This window comes from Fusarium proliferatum (assembly GCF_900067095.1).
Source record: "Fusarium proliferatum ET1 genome assembly, contig: FPRO_scaffold005, whole genome shotgun sequence".
Lineage (NCBI taxonomy): Eukaryota > Fungi > Ascomycota > Sordariomycetes > Hypocreales > Nectriaceae > Fusarium > Fusarium proliferatum.
In genome coordinates, this window is record NW_022194794.1 from 2,892,416 (window position 1) to 2,913,290 (window position 20,875).

The window sequence follows — 20,875 nt, forward strand, 5'->3', positions numbered from 1 at the left end:
AACTCATTCTGAGCTGTATGTACTGTACTGTACTTGACTTAGATGCCATAAACCCCGGTCGTTGTCCGTAGAGCAAAACGACATGCATCAGATAAAACATAAAAAAAATTAAACCACGCCAAAACGCCATCGCCTACCAAATCAAGGCCAACTCCACACAATGATATATCATATCTTCAGCTTGCTCCACGTCTTCTCAATAGACGGATCCTTGAGCGCATCATCAACCCACCCCATCTTATCCCTATCATCCGCGATGACCCGCCCATACTCTAACAGCAACCGCAGCACATAAATCTGCATGTCCTCTTTTCTGAGTACCTTATTCGCCCACTCCTTTCCCTCGAGTGCAATTCGCTGTGCAGCCTTATCGTGGCCACTTGTTTCTCCATACCCCCTGAAATACTCCATTATGCCGTAAAAGTCCTGGAATCTGTTGTCCATGGGGACAAAGTGCACCCACGGCACGAGACGACTGTCGTGCCATTCTCTGAAGAGGGTTGCTTTTATGGGGAGGGATGTTGAGTTGAGGAAGCCGAGGTAACGACCTGAAAAAGAGTTTCCGTCGATATCGGGAACGTATTTGTAGTCGAACTGTTCGTGCATGTCCATACCGTCAACCTTGGCGAAGTAATGATCCGTGTACCAGCATCGTCCGTCTTCTTCAGAGGGCGAGCACATGAGATCGACGAAGCCTACTTCAGACCACTCGCCGACCCACTCCCCAAGCCGGCCATCAGCTTGGGCGTGTAGATGATACTGCTCCGACGGAAGGACGAAATTCTCAGGTTTCTCCTTACCGTGCTCAACAGCCGAGACCTTTGTCTGGTTTAGCATCGAGACAAATCGATGACGGTGAAAACCGCGCCAATTCTCAGGCTTATTCTTGCCGCCAGTCGCGACACCACGCCAGACCACGGTGTTTCCCTTATTCTGCCACTCCACATCATTATCCTCACCGCCTGTGAAGCGATCCTCTCCTTTCCAGTAAATCGGCGGCGGGAGCAGAATCTCATTATTGATAGCGAGTTTCGAGCCGCCAAACATAGGAAACAGGACTTTTGTGGAAGACACTGAGATGGGATTGATCAGAAGACCGTTTAGGCCTTGAAGGTCGGGTTGGTGGCAGATTTCGCTCGATAGTGTAAAGTTGGAGACGTAGCCTGCGAAAGAGTGCTTCTCGGCGTTGGAGATGTCGATTTCGGGGGGATGGTTGAAGGACTCTTTTAGAGGTGCTTGGCGGGCTGGACTGTCTGGGGGACATCCTCGACGGGCAATTGGCCAGTATGGGCCTGTGGCTGTTAGCAAACGTCAACATGAAAGTCTCTGATTAACGTACTGGTCTTTTCCCATCGCTTGAAAGGAATTCTGACGTCCCTATCATGTCGCCCAGCAGTAGGGAGCTTCTGAAACTCCGAGACAACCTCCTTCGCAGGCCATAGACTTCGCGACGCAGCGCCTTTGGTCATGTACCCATCAATATCCTCCCACGGCACCACAAGACGGGGCTCATCCATTGCATTCAACGGCATATCTAGATCAGGAACCATATGTTCAATAGAACGAATCATATCAAGCCAAATGAGCGTCCAGAACCAATCACTCGTTGAATTAGCTTTACCGTTGCGAATGTGGATCGACATCTCAAAGCTGTACGCCTCTTTTCGGATGATGGGTTGAGGAACGCCCCAAAACGGGTCAATATCATGATAAACCTGATCCCAGAACTCCTCCACCACGATGGCGTTGTTCTGCTTGGCGAAATCCCACCATTTGTCGAAACCTGGCGGGGGATGACGACCACGACGTTTACGGTACGCTTGGGCTGCTTCTTCGAGGGTATGCGATTCTCTGGAGAGGATATCTTTGTATCGTTTTCCTCCATCGTTGATGAGCTTGTCAATCGGATGAGCGCCCTGCACGGGTTTGTTTGAGAACTTCCCAAGTTAGCACGTGTCACCAAGCTCGCAGGCTAGAAACATACATGTTGCTCCGCTGCTTTCACAGGAAAAGAATCAGCGCCATCGGCAGCAGCAGGTTGTGATTTATGTATCGGCAGCAGAGACGGCGCCGGAGAGCGACTGCTAAAGGACCAAAACGCAAAGAGAACGAGGGCAGTGAGGGCACCGAATCGAATGAAGGAGGAGCTGCGCCGTGTCCTGAACCCAGGCGCAAGCATCTTGGGCATGTCGTCGGTATTCGAGCTACCCGACAGGAAATTATCGTAGCCGATTACGGCGCAGAAATCTGACGCCAGCGACAGAAATCGAAATGCGCAGGGTTTTTTTCGAGAGAGCGAAAGGGATGACGAATGCGGCAGTGGAAAGAAGATGTCGATCGCGGGGCAGGAAGACGGTGACGTTTTTTGTGAGACTAGCGACGAAGAAAAAGGAAGAAAACGTCGAAGATGATAAAAAGCAGTCGCTCTTTTCAACACATGATTAATCGATCTGTGAGTATGGCCGTTTGGGAACGGAAGATGCCAAAGTCGTTCGTTTTGGGTATATCTGCAGTGTGTTCAAACGTGGGGAGGGTGGGTTTAAAGGTTGCACAGTAGGAAGAGACTGGACAGACAAGGATTGTCAAATAAAAGGGGGTTTCTCGAAGAAAGAAGAAGATATCCACGGCGAGTCGAAGTGAGGCTTTTTTTTTTCTTTCTAGTCGTGGAAGAGACAAGAGAGAGAGGTTTAAGGAGAATGAAGAAAAAGGAACATGAATCGCTGGAATGGAATGAGGGAGGAGTTTAGTTAGAATTGAAAGGAGCTTGCAAGCAATCAATTTGCGTGCGATCTCAAATAGCAAGCAGGGAACAGCTCCAGCTTCAGACTAGCCCAACCTAAAATGTGGGATCAACCAATTTAGCTGCCGGGCAGTATATACCTCCCCCTACACTGCAATCTGCTAGCGAATGCAAGTAGACGCTCAGGGGCTTGGGCGGGCGATTTTGGAGTAGGGGACGTTTCTGTGGGTCTTTGCATCGGGGGGGTTCTTATTTTTTTCTTGCCTACAGGGGAGCCAGGTGCTGTAGGCTATAAAAGGTGAAAAAATCCACAATTATCTGTTGCATCTTGGGATTAAACTTGGATAAATCAGGGGTCGATCAGACGCTTTACACGCGTCAGGTTGTATTCTACGGTGGCACTGTTTCTCTGTACAGCAGGTGCTTTGATAGCACAGGTGATTGATCTGACGGGAAACGTGTTTGGTGTCTCAGAGAGAGCAGCCAATCTCATTGCTGGAGTATGTATCGGTTAGACATGTTCAAGGGAGAGACAGATAGGACAGTGTCCTCTTTTGCAACGTCGCCTGTGATGAGGACAAGGCGGGTTGATGCGAGTTGCACAGTTTCATTGGGACATGATCCATGAGGGGACGCGTGTCAGAGCTGTTTCTGATTACAACTACAGGGATTCTGTCATCAACTTGCAACTTGGAGAATAAACATAATAAACATGGCGATGAATATTATCATTCCTCACCGTAAAAAAACAGGTAATTAATGAGCCTGTCCACTTCTAGCTTCAATTAATCAAGTCACAATCCAAAGTCCCACCGGATTATCGTGCTGCAAGGTACACAGCACTAAATGCCTGCCTCACAACGGCGTTTCGATAGCCAAGCTTTTTATGTTTCTCCAAATAGTTTGTTAATTTCAGCCGCATGGAATCGATCTTATCCCATCCTCCCGGCGGCGCATGCAGCGGTTCGAATTGAGCCCCTGAACGGTGTGGCTGCTAGTCTCCGCTCCCGGGCACGCGATCTATCCCAAAGATCCAGGGATGAATTGAATATTGGATGAGATCAAGTGGGTATCGAATTTGCCTGTTTGTTTGTTTTGCGTGCCTTTGCAGGAGGATATTTGCTAGCGTTGTTTGTCAATGTTGATCACAGCTTCATGTTTGGCTATCACAATCTCACTGTAACAACACCAAGTTGATCTTGTTGACAAACATTGAAGTGACTGTTTGCAACACCGATCTGCCAAACAGAGACATATTTACGGGATCTTGCGCCTGAATCACAAATAGAACCAAACCTCGAAGCTGACGGCTTGGCACGACTCACCCTCAGACGGGCTACCGGTTCATAGCACAAGAATACCGGCAGTGAACCCTACTCCATCTCGTAAAACCAGCAATTCGATACATTCCTCCATCTTCAATACTCTCAGGGTACCGAGATGCTAAGCTTTTTCCAGTGGAGAACCCATCCGAAACAAACGAGAGTCTAAAAACCCCGATGTCATGAATACGAGCTGTCATGGAATTTTCCATATGGATAGTCAGCTGATCTACTGAGTCAGCCTACGTCAGTACTTCATTCCATACCAACTGCTCTGTTCATGATGTGACCATGTCCATTGGTTCGCCTGGGCTGGAGAATATCGCGAATGACCTCGGATCTTTTGTCCTACCCCAACTGCTTATCCGGCTCATTTGTCCAACAGAGTGATCTGTCAACTTCGCCAATAATTGCCAGAATATTAAATCCCTCTGTGACCTGCCGTATCCGTCTCGAGATCCGCGTTCCGTCATGTGAGGATCTTTTCTGTGTCGCCAAGGCCGGGCAATCCCTTCGCCTGAATTTTCGTGGTTTTACTGAATGTGCGAGCTGCGGTCTGTCGAGCACGAAGCGTCGAGATCATCGTCGGCTTCAGTGAGAATTGTTAGTGGTGGGGTAAAAGGTGCGGCTCTGGAGCTTCCCCAGCTCAAGGAAATAAACCGGCCTCACTCGGTGACCGTTGACAGCATCGTGTCCTCTCGAACATTGGTCGTCGGCGTAAAATCGGTCTACGACCTTTGTTGTACTTGCGTAAAAAGTTCCATCTCAGCCGGGTCATGTCGGTCCATTTCTGGGTCTTTGATAACAAGCCCCAACCATGAGCAAAGTCTTGCGGGCGCTGGAGCGTGGGACGCAAAAACAGAGACAAGACACAAACTCCAGAAAGCTAGTAACTTAGGGGAAAGTTGCAGAGACAGCTAGTAACTTAGGGGAAGGCAGACCCGCGACTCTTATGCGCCGACTCCTCCGTCGAAAACACAGCTAGTAACTTAGGGGTAAAGAGTGCCGACCGCGACCATGGCATGCGCCAGAGGTATTACCTAACATTACATAAGATCAATAGAGGCTATCTACGGCTGTAAGCGGTGCATCCCACGTCCATGGCCGGCGGCAAAAGACATCAGAGACAATGTGAGTGAAATATAATGTCTGATGAGAAGATGTAGAGGTATTGGACAAGGCGAAAAACATAGGATATATATCGTCGGCACTTGACTCAAAGTGGAGGAGACCTGTTCGAATTGGGGAATCGGGGATTTTGGAGCAGGCGGGAATTGAATGGACACATAGCGAGCGGAAAAACTGGAGAAGATGTGCGTAAGAGAAACCCAGATGAGCGGGACCAACAGAATCACAGCATCTGTATCTGTCAAGTATCTCGTCTAGACTCGAAAGGGCTGTCTTATGACCCTTGACATGTGCCAGTGGCAGGCTGTTGATAACCTTTGGAGAGTGTAAGAGAAACCCCCGCGCCCGCCCGAAACCGACGCTATTACCTTATCCATATTCAATTGTCTTGGGGAGAGGTACAGAGGAGAAACGTGTGTCTGTGCCGCCGGCCGATTGCAGCCATGAGAGGGTTCAGAGAGGCCGAGAGAGGATGAGAAAATGTCATTGACCTCCGAATACAAATGGAGGCTTCTTCCCATCTCTTTCTGCTCAATCTTCTCTCAAACTCTACCCAACCCAACCCATTTTCATCTCTTCTCCAACTTGTCTTCACTTCTTATCTTTACTTCACTTCCTCTTATCTTATCACTACGTCACCCCCCACATTCCGCCCATCATGAACACCGGTCTCGTCAACAGCCGCTTCCTCTCCAAGCCCGATGAAGTCGGCATCGTCGCCGTCGGTTTCTCCGGCGGCCAGCCCAAAGCCGGCGTCGACATCGGTCCCGCCGCCCTCATCGAGTCCGGCCTCCTCACCGAGATCCGCGACGAGCTCGGCTACAAGCTCTTTGGCGATGAGACCGTCCAGCAGTTCGAGGACCTTGTGCCCGAGTCTGACCCTGACTACCGCGGCATGAAGAAGCCCCGTCACGCCTCCGCCGTCACCCGCAAGATCGCATCGCACACATACGAGCACTCGCGCGAGGGCCGTATGACCCTTACCCTCGGTGGTGATCACAGCATTGCTATCGGTACTATTGCTGGTACTGCCAAGGCTACGCGGGAGAGGTTGAACCGTGAGATTGCTGTTATCTGGGTTGATGCGCATGCGGACATCAACACTCCTGAGAGCAGTGACAGCGGAAACATTCACGGCATGCCTGTTGCTTTCTTGACTGGCCTTGCTAAGGAGGATAACGAGGAGTACTTTGGCTGGCTCGAGGATGACATGCGCTTGAGCGTCAAGAAACTGGTTTACATTGGTCTTCGATCTGTTGATATTGGCGAGAAGAAGATTCTCCGTGAGCATGGCATCAAGGCTTTTAGCATGCACGACGTCGATCGGTAAGTTTTTCACTTCTACGCTCATGAGTTTTACTGACATTTACAGACATGGTATCGGCCGCGTTGTCGAGATGGCCCTCGCTCACATCGGAAACGACACCCCCATCCATCTATCCTTTGACGTCGATGCCCTCGACCCCATGTGGGCACCCAGCACCGGCACACCCGTCCGCGGCGGTCTGACTCTCCGCGAAGGAGATTTCATCTGCGAGAGCGTACACGAGACAGGAAACCTTGTCGCCATTGATCTCGTCGAGGTGAACCCTCAGCTTGCAGATGGTAAGCAAGCTGAGCAGAACACAATCCACGCTGGATGCTCACTGGTGCGGTGTGCTCTTGGCGAGACTCTTTTGTAAATGTAAATTAGGGGAGGTGTTTGTGAGATGATTGATGATATCCTTGAGTTGAATGAATGGAATTGGGTCGGTGCATATGCATTAGGTACATAACATACAAGCGCTGGCTGCGCTGCGAGATCACTCTCGAAATAAAATGTCTTTCTTTCCTCGGGACTTGACGAAACCATCGGCACGTTCGGTACTGAAACGTAACAAACAATTTCTCCGATCTTCTGATCAATCGTAAAGAAATCATCTCAAAGGCCGGAAAACGGGTCTTGTCTTTTGACGTGTAACCATTCAGAAGCCATCGCAGCGTCATCATCCCCTGCTGCGTCGCATCCCCAGCCACCAACCAACCCCCTCTACCCGAAGCCTCACCCAAAAAACGCTTTGTTGTAATTTCACACTTGACCTCAATTGGATGGACCATTTCCATCCCATGTCTTGTTGACTTCTGTTCTTTTTTGCTTCCTTTTGCTTTTCTTCTATCTCTCCTCCTGAGTATTGAAAAACACCAAGACAATAATCGCTATCGTGTGATTAATACCTGATAAGAGGCCTCAATTGGAACCTCTTGGCACATCAACCCGACGTCAGATCCCCAGCCAACGCAGCACAATCTCCACACCTGAAAGCTCCGATCCAACTGGACGCGCAGAAAACACCGAAAATCCCCTTTCGACGAGAGATTTAAGCGCGTGAGGCATCAACGCAGCAGCTTCGATTTTGAGGCATCCAAACTATCTTCACGAGGGGAATCGAATTGAGGTTCCCTTCAAGGCGACGCGGGGAATCAACTGGTCGCCGATCGGCGGGGCTTGCTCTGCGACGTGGCAGTCTTTTTTGGCATTGCGGGAAGAAACAACCAGCGACGCGTGATTCTTGGGCTTTCGACGACTTATATTATATCTTGACGACCTCGACGACATATTGAGCTTCTTATTCACTCTTGGTTGATACAGACGAAATGGTCGCCAAATCAACGGTCACCGGTTTGACCGGCACGACAGGATGGACGGGAACGAGCTTCACGAGATCATCAATGACCTACGACGGGCCTCCGCCATCTACACATGTTCGAACATACAACTGGCCTCCTTGGCAACTGAATTTCTGGATCTTTGTTATCCTACTCGCGTCGACGAGCATCATTGGAGTGTTCTCGACATTCATACAGATCCAGACTCAACTTGAGCTTGGAATTCCATGGTACGTCCCCCATTGCAATACCTACCTATCGAGAGATGGTTTGTTAATATCTGCAGGTACTTTCCCTACTTTATCACCGTCGGCTCTCTCTCCATTATTTTTATTCTCGGTATCTTCTGGCTCATCGCCCAACGACGCCTCCTCCCCGCCATCGTGATGGTCGGCGGTTTCATGTTCTTCATACTCTGGCTCGTGGGACTTGTCGTCGTGGCGATACAATTATTCGGACCTGATGGATCTATTCAGAGCGTATGCGATGTTCAAGTCTTTGGAAGGAATCCCAAGGGTACGAGCATGGCGACGATGGCGTGGCTCCAACAACGAAACATCTGTACGTCTTTATGTCTCACGTTCGAGGTCAAGTTTCATTGCTAACTTGTGCAGGTCAATCATGGCAGCTTGTCTTTGCGATGGCTCTTACTGGTACTGTCTTCTTCGTCTGGGTTATGATCATGGCGTACCAAGTCTTTGTCAACTCATAACCGACAAACGAGGGAAATACAGAACTCTGGGGGATAATTGGATTAATGATGAAGTTACGAAGCATGGCATGAGGCCTGGAGTTACATGATTGTTACAATATATTTGTTTGCATTGGATGGAGTTGGATTGAACGGAACAGAACATTGGTGCATTCGCAGGCATTCTATTGGAATAGTATAGACGAGAACATTAATTGGCACTGCATAGGCATATCATCAAATGACCTCGAAGGGATCATCACAAGTTGGCTTCCCACAAGGAGAAATAATACTTCTGACGATAAATCAGGGTGCCAGAATAAACTGGTCTAAAGCTCTACTAAAATATACTAAATTTACCTCTATAGTCAACCCTGATAAATCTTGCCTTCCACATCCGTTTTTGGCGCCAAGCCTGAGCTGTCGCTGCTTTACCCTGATCAGAGGTCTTCGACGCTGAGGCCACTGGCGCCCTGGAGGGACTGTCACTGAAAGCAGCCCTGAACACCATGGAAGTTTCGCACCGACATCAATCATCGTATGTATCGACAGCCTTGCCGCGGCCAGGTGCCTCGTGGCAGACTACCCCAGTACAAGGCGTCGTTTCAACGTAAAGGTCGTTGAATGCCATCGATATCCTACGAGTGGTTCTAAACAAGGAACACTTGGGAAGGTCATGCGGCTTGTGTCACGCTTTCAATGTCAGAGTACGATAGAACGGAGAAAATAACGACTATTGCTTTTGTTGGTAATGCTACCTGCTTCGTGCTTATCAGTTTTTATAAGTACCGACTATTAAGGCTATTCTCGATCCATTAAAGTCCTTCTGCAGCCGGAGAGGCTTTTACACGTACACTTCCGAGATGCAGCGTGGGACGCGGGCCGAGATCGCCCCTGAAGCCAGTTTAAGACGTCTTACAAGGAGCACTGCCGATTGCTTTGTTTGCTTTCCTTAGGAATACTTCACCCGGGTATTGATCAAGTTTTTGCCAAAGACCCGGTCAATGATAGCGAATTCGAAGAGGTCGTGCGTCTTGGGTGAAAACTCGCCATCTAGGACCACAAGATGAGAGTGTTATTGCAAGCTTTGACAACGCAAATTGTATTTCCTTGCACGACTGAGATCCCGGATTCGAGCCTTGAGCCCTTAGCATGCAATCCGAGAAGTCTAAGAGACACTTTGAGATGTTGGTGGTTTCCTAATGTGTCAGATGTTAAGAGACATGAAGTTTGCGAAGCTTCACAGTAAATAAAGATGGGCAGTTCTTATGCCAAGTCAGAACGTTCTGCTCATCGACCATGTCCCTGCGATCCGCCAGGGACACATCAAGAGCGGCGGGGTTTCGCTTCAGACTACCTCAGTATTTCCATCCCTTAGCATAAAGGAGATTTCTTGTCTCCCCTTGGCTCCCTCAATCTTCAAGCTAACTGAGAGAAGCTCTGGGCCCTTTGACCCCCGACGCTTTGCTCGATCCTCATTAGCCCTCCTGTTATCTTTTCAGCTCCCTCTGCACGGCGGTGTCACTAGCTCAGCTTTCACGTCAAGGCCTCGACCAAGGTTCACTTACCTACCCCTCACCAGGAAAGCATCGCGACAATCATCCAAGAAGCTTTCCGTCTTTGAAACATCCATGATGAAATACCCAGAGTCATATACCGGAATTAGAATAAGTATCGGCAATGCGTGCCGTGAGATTCGGAACCGGTCTTGGTAACTCAGGGTCTGAAGTGACGTAGGCTGGACCCCTGCAAAGTGGGAGATGACGAAAGAGGGGGGCATGCAGATGTTGGCACTTTGGTGAGATCTAATGGATCTGCCGGTTTTATTTCTCCATTCTGTAAAAGAGACTTGAACAAAGTTGGAAATGGTTCGTTATTATTAGCTGCGGGTTGAGAGGTATAAGAAGGACGGAATGTCTCTGCTTGATTGAGTTCTTTATCACACTAAACTACTTCACTTACATCTACAACCCAAATCAACACACTCAACTCACAATGGATTTCATCAAGAACGCTGTGTCTGGTGCCTCCAAGTCTGGTGATGCCTCCAAGACCGACACCAAGACCGACTCCAACAACCAGGAGGACTACGTTGATAAGGGTAAATACCTCTCAAATACCTCATGGACCTTGACAGATCACTGACTGACATTCATAGGTGTTGAGTTCCTCAACAAGAAGGGCGGCTTCAACATCTCCCGCGACAACCAGGAGAAGGCCACCGACTTTGCCCGCAGCCAGTATGAGAAGCAGACTGGGTAAGTGGCGTTTGTCATTCGTCGTGGCTTGAACTGTGGCTGACAGTACTCCAGCAACAAGGTCGACCCCAAGTACTCTAACTAGAGAGAGGGATAATGTTTAATGATGAAAGCTCAAATAGTGAGCATGAATAAATATGACATAATTACTTCAATTTCATGGGTCTACAGTGACATCAAGGTTGACGTGAATCACTGCCACGGGGCATCGTAGATCAAACTCCTGCGAATCATCAATCCATAAAATAAACGAATGTGAAGGATTGTTTCACTTCGATACGAATTGCTTACTCGCTTAGGAATTTAGTTCTCTTCTCCAACTCAAACCCTTGTTTCAACCTGCGATCTAACGATCAAAAGCAAATTTACTGTCTCAGGCTGAAGCAAAAGCGTAAATCACCTCGTATCTTTGCATCCATGACGAGAGCTTTGCTGTGAATTCGAGTATCGCTGTCATTGAATTCAAGACTCCAATGCATAAAGCGCTGGCAGGTTGTCCCAAGCAACAAGCCAAGCTTCAATTCGACCACATGGATGAGCCCCGCTATTTCCCCTCCAACCGCCGCTAAACAACCAGCTCAGGGGGGACGATACAGACTATGATTGGCTGAACAGATACACCTTGAACGGCGCCCTGAAGGGATAGACTTTAGCGCAGTCAGGTTTTCTCTTTAGTGAGAGCTTATGGCGGGCGATGCCTAGAAAGACAAAACATTCAGCATCCCCATTCAATACCCGACAATCTCCATCCACATTCGCATCTGCATCAATCAAAATCCACCAGCACAGCACACCACAGCTGCCTCGCATAGCGGTCGCCGCAATGCATCATGGCCAACGATGAGCGAGAAAACAGTCAGAGCCCAAAGGCTCAGGCTCCCAGCCCAAGCCCGAGTCCAAGCGGCACCAGAGACGGGTCGCGTCCACAGACGGCCCATCGCGTCTCACACATCGGCAGCGATGATCTGGACCACACCGAGGCCACTGAGACATCAGAGATGACTGACGATACAGCCGCCGACACGTCGCAAGCCCAGCCAACAAACCCAACCACGGCGACATCTCCACACGACATTGCGATAACCGTTGATGATACGCACGCAAAATCTCAGACCGGGGCAATTCCCCAGACCATCAGCAACCCCCCCACAAGCCACGAAGACTCGATGCTGCATTTGCCTGGTCACTCTGCCCCTGAAACCAGCTACTTCGACCCTATTTCCGTAGATGTCACACGGGGACATGACGATTCCTTGACCGAGGAGGACGTTAGACGCCACCTGAGAGACGTGGAGTCTAGCTTCTTGCCCGCCTTGTCGCCCATTCCAACTGCATCCACGAACCTGGAGGGCGGCGTCGACGACACGTACCAATTCGACTCCCCGACAAAAAAACCTGCGCCTGCTCCCCAGCCTCTGCAGCGACATCAAGAAGAAGAAGAGGATCACGATGTAACTGTCGCGAGCACGAATACTTCCGGCTTTGAGAACTTTTCGTCACCGACTGCAGCTGCAACACGAAGAACTATTTCGCGCGCTGTTAGCATGGCGAGTCAGCCTGGCAATCGCAACACAAGCTACGACGAGAGCGAAAAGGACGACACGGAACAGGAGAGCTCACAAGTATCTAGCGCTGGCGATAACGAGGCCCCTTTATCGAGAACCCATTCTTTGTCCGAAAAAGTCGATGCCGGCAGCACCCCTGGTCAATCACTTCGAAGCCGACGACCAAAATATCTGCGCAGTCGCTTTGGTAGCCAGCGATCATCAACATCCTCATTTGCTACGAACCCCGAGTCTCACGAAGGCAGCGACATGACCGTTGGTCTTGGTACCGATTACGCTTTACAGTCTGGCGGTGCAGTCCCCGCTATTGGAATGCTACGAAATCCCAGCAACCCGATGCTACGATCCATCAGCATAGGGAGCATGGGTAGTGTTGGATCAGCATTTGGCGCTGAGGATTACACTGATACTTCTTTGCCGCAACTCGAACCGCTTCACGAAGTCGATAGTCCCGAACGGCAGCGACAGGATTTGCTAGAGACACCGAAGCCCTCTAAGGAAGGGTTCACTACAGCACCTACAGATACGGTCATCGCGCGGCATGTTAGAAACGTCCAGGTACCCGAATCTTTAGCCAAGGAGTACAAGTACAAGGGTGGACTCGAAACACCCCGGAAACAATCCTCAATCGCCATGGGTTCCGTCAATACCGCCCGATCGGGCAAGAACTTGACGCTCAAAGAACAGAGCAGTACGATTGAGAGGCTGTCAAAGGAAAACTTCGATCTCAAGCTCAAAGTTATGTTCTTGAGCGATCGCCTTGACAAGCTGTCAGAAGAGGGTATCAAGGAAATGATCTCGGAGAATGTTGACCTTAAGACTGGTCTTGCGGTACTCCAACGTGACAACAAGGTTTTGCGGAGGCGGGTCAAAGAATTGGAGAAGCAAGTCCGAGACGAGGGAGAGCGACCAAGCACAGCGCACAGTGGTGCATCATCGACAGATCAAACGGCCCGAATGGGAGATGAAGAGCGAGAAGAAGAGCTCATCTTTTTGCGGGAGCGGGTTGAGGAGTATGCCACTGAGATTGAGCGCCTACGGTCCGAAAGTTTAACCAAGGAGAATGAGCGACGCAAGTTTGCGGATATCGTCAGATCTCTTGGTGAGCGAAATAGCGGAAACATGGAGCGAGAAGAAGAGGCCGACGTGTGGAAGGATCTTCTGGAGCAAGAGACTGCGCGCAGAGAACAAGCCGATGACGAGAATAAGAGACTACGGGAGGAGGTGTTCAAGCTAAAGCAGGACATGTCTAGCCTGACTAGCGGGGGAGGCTTACACCACACGACAAACATTTACAACATTACAAAGAAACATCGCGACGGCAATGTATCACCAGGTCGACCTATCTCTGGCCTTTCAGGCGATATGGAGAGCTCAAATGGCAATTTCAGTGCTGCGACCACACTCGTTGATGAGCTACGTCGCGAGAGTGAGCAGCTGCGTCATGAGAATGCCGAATTGAGACGCGAGGTCGGTGCGCAGACATCCATGCTGACTTCGAGGAACCGCGAAAAGGAGCGCCTCTACCAGGAGATTGAGGATCTCAAGATGGCTCAGCGACGAGGTCGGCCTGCCCCTTCAACAATTGACAGTCTCCTCGAGCGATCGGCTTCACAGGTTGGTGGTATGGAGAGACCCCAATCGCGGGGTAGCATGAAGACACGGACGCAGATTGAGGAGGAAGCCGACCGTGAAGAACTAGAGAACAAGATGAACGAGATGCGCGACAAGCTCAGTGAGGTCAAGCTGCAGAATCAAGAGTTGCAGCGCGAGCTTGAGATTTGCATGGAGGACTTTGAGGCTGCTATTGGCGACAAGCGACAGGCTGAAGAAGCAGCGATGACTCTGCAGGAGGACCTCAACAATGCGATGAACGACCTTGTTGCTTTACAATCCGAACGCGACGAAGCTCTCCGTGAGCAGAACGAGATGGAGAGCGAATTTGAAGCGCTGCGGAAGGAGGCCCAAGAGGAGATTGATGCGTTGGAGTCAGAGGCCGATCAACAAGCTGAAGAGATGCAACGAGTACAAGCAGATCTACAGGACCGCTCAGAAAACTTTGACGCCTTGCAGGAAGAGATGCGCAAGATGAGCGAAGCCTTGATACGACTTGAAGACGACCAGGAGAACAAATTGCGACGCATCCAACAGCTCGAGCAGGAATTGGACTCGTCGAACAAGGAGCTTGAAGAGCTGGAGCAGAAGCTCATGGAAGCGAACGACAAGAACCAGCGACTTTCAGTACAGCAAGAGTCGTCACAGGGAGAGATTGCATTCCTTCGAGAAGAGCAAGAGACCGACAAGATACGCATCGGCGACCTCGAAGCTGCAATGGCGAATGCCGAACAGAGCATACGCGAAGAAAAGGAACGAGTCAAGGAATTGGAGAACCGTCTCCAACAAGAGCGACACCAGCGCGAGATCGTGGCGGACCAGGAGAAGGAGGAGGTTCAGCAATTTGTCAACGAGCTCAACCGGGAAGCGTCAGCGGCCAAGGATGAGGCTCGTCGTCTGCGTAAGAACTTGACGTCGAGAGAGGTTGAGGCGACAGAGTGGAAAGAGAGGTTGATGGAGCTTGAGAATAATCTTCGTGAAGCTCTCGGTGACCTCAACGGTACCCGCTCTTCGCTGCTCAAGGTGAGTTGTCTCGTCTCGTATTTGTGGGGGATCTACGCTAACGGTCTTAGTCTATCGCCAAGTTGCAGCGGGAGCTTGAAAATACGATCCGCGATCTGGACGCCAGCAAGGCGGCTCTTGTGGAGAAGGATCGTATCATCAAGATGCGCGATTCGCTACTCGAGTCTCATGCCCTCGAGAGTCGCAAACTTGCTGAGTTACTCGACAAGGAGCGTATTGCTCACCGCAACACAAAATCGCAGTACGACACATTCCAGAAGTCGCATCAGCACCTTACTCGTACTGCAAGCAGTCAAGATGTCCGCATCGCTGAGCTCGAGACCAATAAGAGCCAAGATCGCAGGAGGATTGCACAGCTTGAGCAGTCGATGCGCGATCAGCTACAAGAGCGCAATGAGTTACTGCTGCAGCTTTGGCACAAGCTCAGTAAATTGTGCGGAAGGGAATGGGTCCACGGCAACTCCCTCATCGACCGTCAAGTCCTCCCTTCAATCGAAGTCATTGCCAACCGCCTCCCCAGCTTCACCAAGAACCTGATGGCCGCCGTCAAAGCCATCGAGAACATGATCGGCTCCTTCGAAGTGCGCATCAAATCCGTCGAGCGCGACCTACACAGGGAGTATCAAACCCTCGAGTCCAACCTTGAAGTGCGCACCAAGAAACTGGACCGTCTCGAAACCATGGTTAGAAACTCGGTCGCTTCAGGATCCCTCAGCCACGACGCAAGGTACTCCCGCCTGGAAGAAGCATATCGCCAGCTCAAAGTCGAAAACGCCACGCTCCGCACCGCAAATGACGTGCGCGCCCGAGCATCATACTCTAGCACCGAATTAGTTCCTCACTCACCATCACCCTCCGTCCCTCGTGGACCCAACGACCAACGCACAAGCCGTTCTAAATCTCGCTCAACCATTACGCGCGCACATACCACCACCGCACTACCAGGCTCGTCAGCGGGTGGTTTAGGACTCCGCGACATGGCTGCACTGAGCGAGGAGAACAACGGCGCCGCGAACGATAACAGGTGGTTGTTTAGACTGCGCGACATGGAGTATAAGCTCAAGATGGAGCGGGAGGGCCGGAACCAGGATAGACATGCTGCGAGGCAGAGGCTGGGAGGGCTGGAGATGGAGAATAGGGATTTGAAGGAGAGGATGAAGAGGGCTCTAGGGGACCTGGATTAAAAAGAAAAGCGTGGAGTTGATGGGTGCAAGGGCGGTTAATTATTAGCATAGGTGGGAGCTAGGTGTTGATTGTGTATAACTGGACTGCATGGCTTGTATAAACCAAGTACGAGTATTCTTTTGTTGGTGTTGGGGAATATATTTGGGTATTATGATTATTTTGATGTTGGCAATGCTGAAGTGGTGATGGTGATTGTATTTACTGGGAGAGTGGGGTGTGCTGGTAGTGGGGGACAAGAAAACAGCGAACCTTATTGTAGGGTGTCAAAATAAACTCATCAGAAGGTATCCTAAACTTAGCAAAGAGTCCCCTAAGTTTAGGCTAGATTTACCTAAGTATTTCTATCGCTTAGGGTCGAGGTCCTGTGTTTTCTTCCCTCCCCTTGTGGGGTTGGCGCTGTGAAGTACGGGGAAGACACTGAAGAGAGACAAGAAAGCTGAGGATCTCTTATCTAAGTGATGAAGATTTTGGTAAACTTGAAGTAAGTATATCTCGTTGAGTCGAGACCAGTTTACTTGGCAGCTATTTAATGTCAGAGGTTTGAGGGCAGTAAGTGAGTGACGTGCTGTTTGGGTCTTGAAGTTAGGGACGCGATATAAGCAATAGGAATACTTATGTAGATTGAAGCCAGCTCGAGAGAGTTTGGGGTACTTTACTTGGGTCTCTAAACAGTGGCATTGTCTCATTCACTGGCACTTTATACTTTCTTTGCTGAGGACAGTTGAATGTCGTGGTCAAGAAAGACCTTCTGAGGTTAACCCCACACTGAACAAGGTTCTTATTCCCCGAAGCTGGGGAAGAATTTCTTGCTTTTCGAGGTATGATGCGGAATGTCCGAATGGAGTAGGACCGCGTTCTCCTCAGTTCGATATAAGATCCAACACCATTATCTTGTCACCACTCTGTATCATCCTCTATCTTATCACCATCTCCTCATCACCCTCATCGTATCTCGCACAATATTCCCATCAATTTCTGGTATCTTTTGGCACCGTCAAAATGCTGCGCGCATCGCTCGCCAAGCCCTCGCCCCCTGTCCTCCGCCGCTGCATGACATCGCTAGCCTCCAAAAAAGAAGGCGACATCTCGGATGCATTTACTTCGATGTCCGGGGTCAAGCGCGAGCCTTTACCCGATCGATATCGTCAGCTGAAACTTAAACTCCTGCAAGGTCGTGAAGATAAGATTGTCCAGTCGTGGAACAAGCTGCTTCGTGAGTTGAAGCGGGAGAATGAGATTGTGGCTAAGGAGGGACCGGGTGTTGTACCACAGATTGAGTTTAAGGATCTTGAGAGGAGTAGTGATGCGCTGAGGGAGGAGGTTAAGAAGAGAGGCGTTGTTGTGGTGAGGGGTGTTGTTCCGGAGGGTGAGGCGAGGGCGTATAAGGCTGAGGTGGAGGAGTATGTTGCTAGGAACCCATCTACACGAGGTATCTACCCCTACACTCCGCTCGTCAATTGACCTAGACTAACAAATACAGCATTTCCACCTCACGATCCTCAAGTCTACGAATTATACTGGTCGCCACCCCAACTAAAAGCCCGCTCACACTCCAACTTCCTCACCGTCCAACACAACCTCATGTCCCTCTGGCACACCACCACCCCAACCTCAATCTCACTCTCCCAGCCATTCAGCTACGCCGACCGCCTTCGCATCCGCCAACCCGGCGACGCCAGCTTCGCTCTCGGTCCCCACATCGACGGCGGAAGCGTCGAGCGCTGGGAGCCAGAAGGCTACGGCGCAGGACATGTCTTCGATTCCATCCTCCAAGGAAACTGGGAGTCCTACGATCCGTGGGACGCGAGCGGACGTGTCGACGCTGTGAATAATCGGTACAATGGACTGGGTGCTTGCTCGATGTTTAGAATGTGGCAGGGGTGGATGAGCATGAGCCATACTAAGCCTGGAGAGGGGACGTTGTTGGTGAATCCGCTGGTGAAGCTTTCTATGGCGTATGTGCTGCTGAGGCCGTTTTTTCAGGCGAGGAGGGAGGGGTTGGGGCAGGGGTTCTTGGATGAGGGGAATTGGGAGTTGATGAGGGATATTGATAGTGAGTTGCAGGGCGCGACGCCGGGGACGGGACAGGAGTTGACGGGGGAGTTGCATCCGCATTTGGAGCTTGAGAAGACGATGGTTCACGTTCCTGAGATACGGCCTGGAGATTTCGTAGCATGGCACTGCGACAGTAAGTCCCCTCCCGTCACCCATCACAACCTCCTCTACCGCAACACCACTGCCTATTAAATCAGCACTAACAGCACTTAGCAATCCACTCAGTCGACAAAGTACACGCCGGCACAGCAGACTCTTCGGTGATGTACATCCCCATCTGTCCGATCACGGCGCAGAACGCAGAGTACATGGTGCGACAGCGTGAGGCTTTCCTCCGTGGCACGCCGGGGCCGGATTTCCCAGGCGGTGCGGGGGAGTCCGGACATGTGGGGCGGGGCACGGAGGAGATGCTGGACGGCGCGGCTCGTCGGGCGATGGGCCTGAGCGCGCTGAGGACGGAGGGGGAGGATGAGGTTGTTAGGGAGGCGAATCGGATCCTTGGGTTTTAAGCGGTGGCCTCAATCATGGTGATTTCGTCCGTCACGGTCATTTCTCCGGTTACCTGTCATTTATTTTTCACACCGGTTCTTTCTGCAGCCGTATTTGCCGGTCGTTTCTTTGGTTCTCCGTGTCTCACTCTGGTCAGGCAGTTTGTAATCAACTCTGGTTTGTAAGCCGATGTTTCATGAACCGTGCGATATTCGACCGTTTAGAACACTTGTTCAACGCACGTCCAACGAAACTACCCGTGGCCCTTAACCCGCACGGATGTCGGACAGCGATGATCCGGAGACGTTTAGCGTTACTGCCAGTCTCCGCAATGGCCCTCAATGGTCCTCAATGGATCCATTACTAATCGAGGAAGCATCTAGAGTCTTCAAACGGGTCGATCTGAGGGGGGGAACTGGAAAGGTCCCATTAGTAAAGCAAGGCAAGCGGTGAAGACGGTGGAGAAAGGTTGAGGTCTCTTGAAACGGGAAGAGGAAGAGATATATATACCCCGTAGACATCGCCTCTCGGATTGTTCGGACAGACAAGCTTCATCACGCAATACACTACTATACCCAATTCACTCTACCTTAACTCTTCATTACTACCATCAAGGTTTCACTGCCCATCATGAGCTACACACTCTACGACGCCGCCATCCTCCACACCAAGGAAGCCCTCAACTCCTTGTCCTCGATCCTCAAAAAGGCCGAATCCCACGCCAACGCCGCCTCATTCCCCACCGCCAAACTGGCCCCTGACATGCTGGACCTCAGCTTCCAGGTCTTCTTCACCACCGACACAGCGCAGAAGATTGTCGCGCGCACAACCGGCACAGAGCCGCTTACCCTGTCTCGCGACGAGTGCACTACATTTGAGCAATACCAGGCTCGTATCGCGCAGGTTCTCGAGGTCGTTGAGAAGGCTGACCGTGAACTTGTTGAGAAGCGTGGTGCTGAGGTTGTGACTATTGGACTTGGACCGGGCAAGAGTGCGGATATGAAGGTTAGGGATTATGTGCAGGGATATGGAATTCCTAATGTTTTCTTCCATTTGACGACTGCGTATGCGATTTTGAGAAAGGAGGGTGTTGAGTTGGGGAAGCAGGACTATATCGGTGCTTTCATGAACCAGTACTTCTAAGCCTGAACACTAGTTGAGCTGATGGATTGGGATTAATAAAAGTGATTTGACGTTGACTGAGGCTGCACGAATGAGAGTGATGAGGTGTCTGTTAGAAGTAACCAAGACTAAACACTTATACAACTGACTTATTAGAAAAAGTTTGTATTAAGCTTGAGATAATTTTGATCAATTATTCCAAGTTCTTTGACGCCCTCAAGCTTTTGTGTTGATGCATACTTGATTGGTTCATGGTAGGTTCAGGGTAGCTGTACGGAATAGCTGAAACTGAAGCCAAGCTGTCACACAAGATCAGATCCATTTGTCATCCTTGCTCGCCCCTCCATTTCCCGCCGCACTAATGCCGCCACTCCAACATCTCCATCTCCATCTTGAATTCAGCATCTTCAAGTACCCGTCGTCCTCGCCAAAATGGCTGCACACTGGTGGCTCCTCCGCGCAATCCAATCCTTCGAAGTCCGTCTGCCCTCCCTGCCCTGATCCCCAATCACTAACAAATCTCAGGATCACATCGTCGCATCCGTACGCCTCCCGGCCTCACCCTCTACTTTTCTTCACTAACAATCACGACTTAGATCCTACGACAACCAGGTTTCCACCGCGCCGTAACCCGCATCCACAAGACAATCCACGAGAAGCAACACGGACGAAATCCGCACGAGCCTTTGGCACCTGGCGAAGCGACCGCGGATCCGAATACAGCTGGGAAGAACTCGGAGTTTGCGAAGCATTTTCTGGATGAGATCAAGAATCAGTTTCGGGGGAAGCCGACGGATATAACGAGGAAGTGAAAGAGATGGATTGATGATTTTATGATACCCTGGCTGTGATGAATAACGATTGGATGCGATGGTGGGAGGTATAAGAGTTGGATTGAAGGATTAGATGGGGGAATGGAACAGGCGATTACCTGCCGACTTGTCCCTACGATACGGACCTCGAATGCTACAACCATACGCACGCCGCAGGATCTTGAAATGGTCATGAGGAGATGAATAGTATTTGTTGAGGACGAC

At 50.5% G+C, this 20,875-nt stretch overlaps 8 protein-coding genes across 8 annotated transcripts; 7 read left to right on the plus strand and 1 right to left on the minus strand.

The window, feature by feature from the left end:
- Positions 1 to 168: 168 nt before the first annotated feature.
- FPRO_11207 (uncharacterized protein) lies at positions 169 to 2,188 on the minus strand (the record flags this gene model as incomplete). The annotated part of the gene is made up of 3 exons (XM_031232254.1): positions 169 to 1,292; positions 1,340 to 1,937; positions 1,985 to 2,188. 3 exons carry the CDS (start codon positions 2,186 to 2,188, stop codon positions 169 to 171), a joined length of 1,926 nt encoding a protein of 641 aa, XP_031082210.1.
- Positions 2,189 to 5,848: 3,660 nt separating this feature from the next.
- On the plus strand, positions 5,849 to 6,872 carry FPRO_11208 (putative arginase; the record flags this gene model as incomplete). Its single annotated transcript, XM_031232255.1, has 2 exons — positions 5,849 to 6,516; positions 6,563 to 6,872. 2 exons carry the CDS (start codon positions 5,849 to 5,851, stop codon positions 6,870 to 6,872), a joined length of 978 nt encoding a protein of 325 aa, XP_031082211.1.
- Positions 6,873 to 7,824: 952 nt separating this feature from the next.
- Positions 7,825 to 8,548, plus strand: FPRO_11209 (uncharacterized protein; the record flags this gene model as incomplete). Its single annotated transcript, XM_031232256.1, has 3 exons — positions 7,825 to 8,066; positions 8,123 to 8,397; positions 8,451 to 8,548. The coding sequence occupies 3 exons, from the start codon at positions 7,825 to 7,827 to the stop codon at positions 8,546 to 8,548; spliced, it is 615 nt and encodes a 204-aa protein (XP_031082212.1).
- Positions 8,549 to 10,522: 1,974 nt separating this feature from the next.
- On the plus strand, positions 10,523 to 10,870 carry FPRO_11210 (uncharacterized protein; the record flags this gene model as incomplete). Its single annotated transcript, XM_031232257.1, has 3 exons — positions 10,523 to 10,628; positions 10,686 to 10,785; positions 10,840 to 10,870. The coding sequence occupies 3 exons, from the start codon at positions 10,523 to 10,525 to the stop codon at positions 10,868 to 10,870; spliced, it is 237 nt and encodes a 78-aa protein (XP_031082213.1).
- A 745-nt stretch (positions 10,871 to 11,615) lies between these two features.
- Positions 11,616 to 16,171, plus strand: FPRO_11211 (putative apsB protein; the record flags this gene model as incomplete). Its single annotated transcript, XM_031232258.1, has 2 exons — positions 11,616 to 14,987; positions 15,038 to 16,171. 2 exons carry the CDS (start codon positions 11,616 to 11,618, stop codon positions 16,169 to 16,171), a joined length of 4,506 nt encoding a protein of 1,501 aa, XP_031082214.1.
- A 1,000-nt stretch (positions 16,172 to 17,171) lies between these two features.
- FPRO_11212 (uncharacterized protein) lies at positions 17,172 to 18,736 on the plus strand (the record flags this gene model as incomplete). Its single annotated transcript, XM_031232259.1, has 3 exons — positions 17,172 to 17,601; positions 17,653 to 18,360; positions 18,441 to 18,736. 3 exons carry the CDS (start codon positions 17,172 to 17,174, stop codon positions 18,734 to 18,736), a joined length of 1,434 nt encoding a protein of 477 aa, XP_031082215.1.
- Positions 18,737 to 19,346: 610 nt separating this feature from the next.
- FPRO_11213 (uncharacterized protein) lies at positions 19,347 to 19,859 on the plus strand (the record flags this gene model as incomplete). The annotated part of the gene is made up of 1 exon (XM_031232262.1): positions 19,347 to 19,859. One exon carries the CDS (start codon positions 19,347 to 19,349, stop codon positions 19,857 to 19,859), a length of 513 nt encoding a protein of 170 aa, XP_031082216.1.
- Positions 19,860 to 20,270: 411 nt separating this feature from the next.
- FPRO_11214 (uncharacterized protein) lies at positions 20,271 to 20,650 on the plus strand (the record flags this gene model as incomplete). The annotated part of the gene is made up of 3 exons (XM_031232263.1): positions 20,271 to 20,315; positions 20,364 to 20,381; positions 20,435 to 20,650. 3 exons carry the CDS (start codon positions 20,271 to 20,273, stop codon positions 20,648 to 20,650), a joined length of 279 nt encoding a protein of 92 aa, XP_031082217.1.
- Between the last annotated feature and the right edge of the window lie 225 nt (positions 20,651 to 20,875).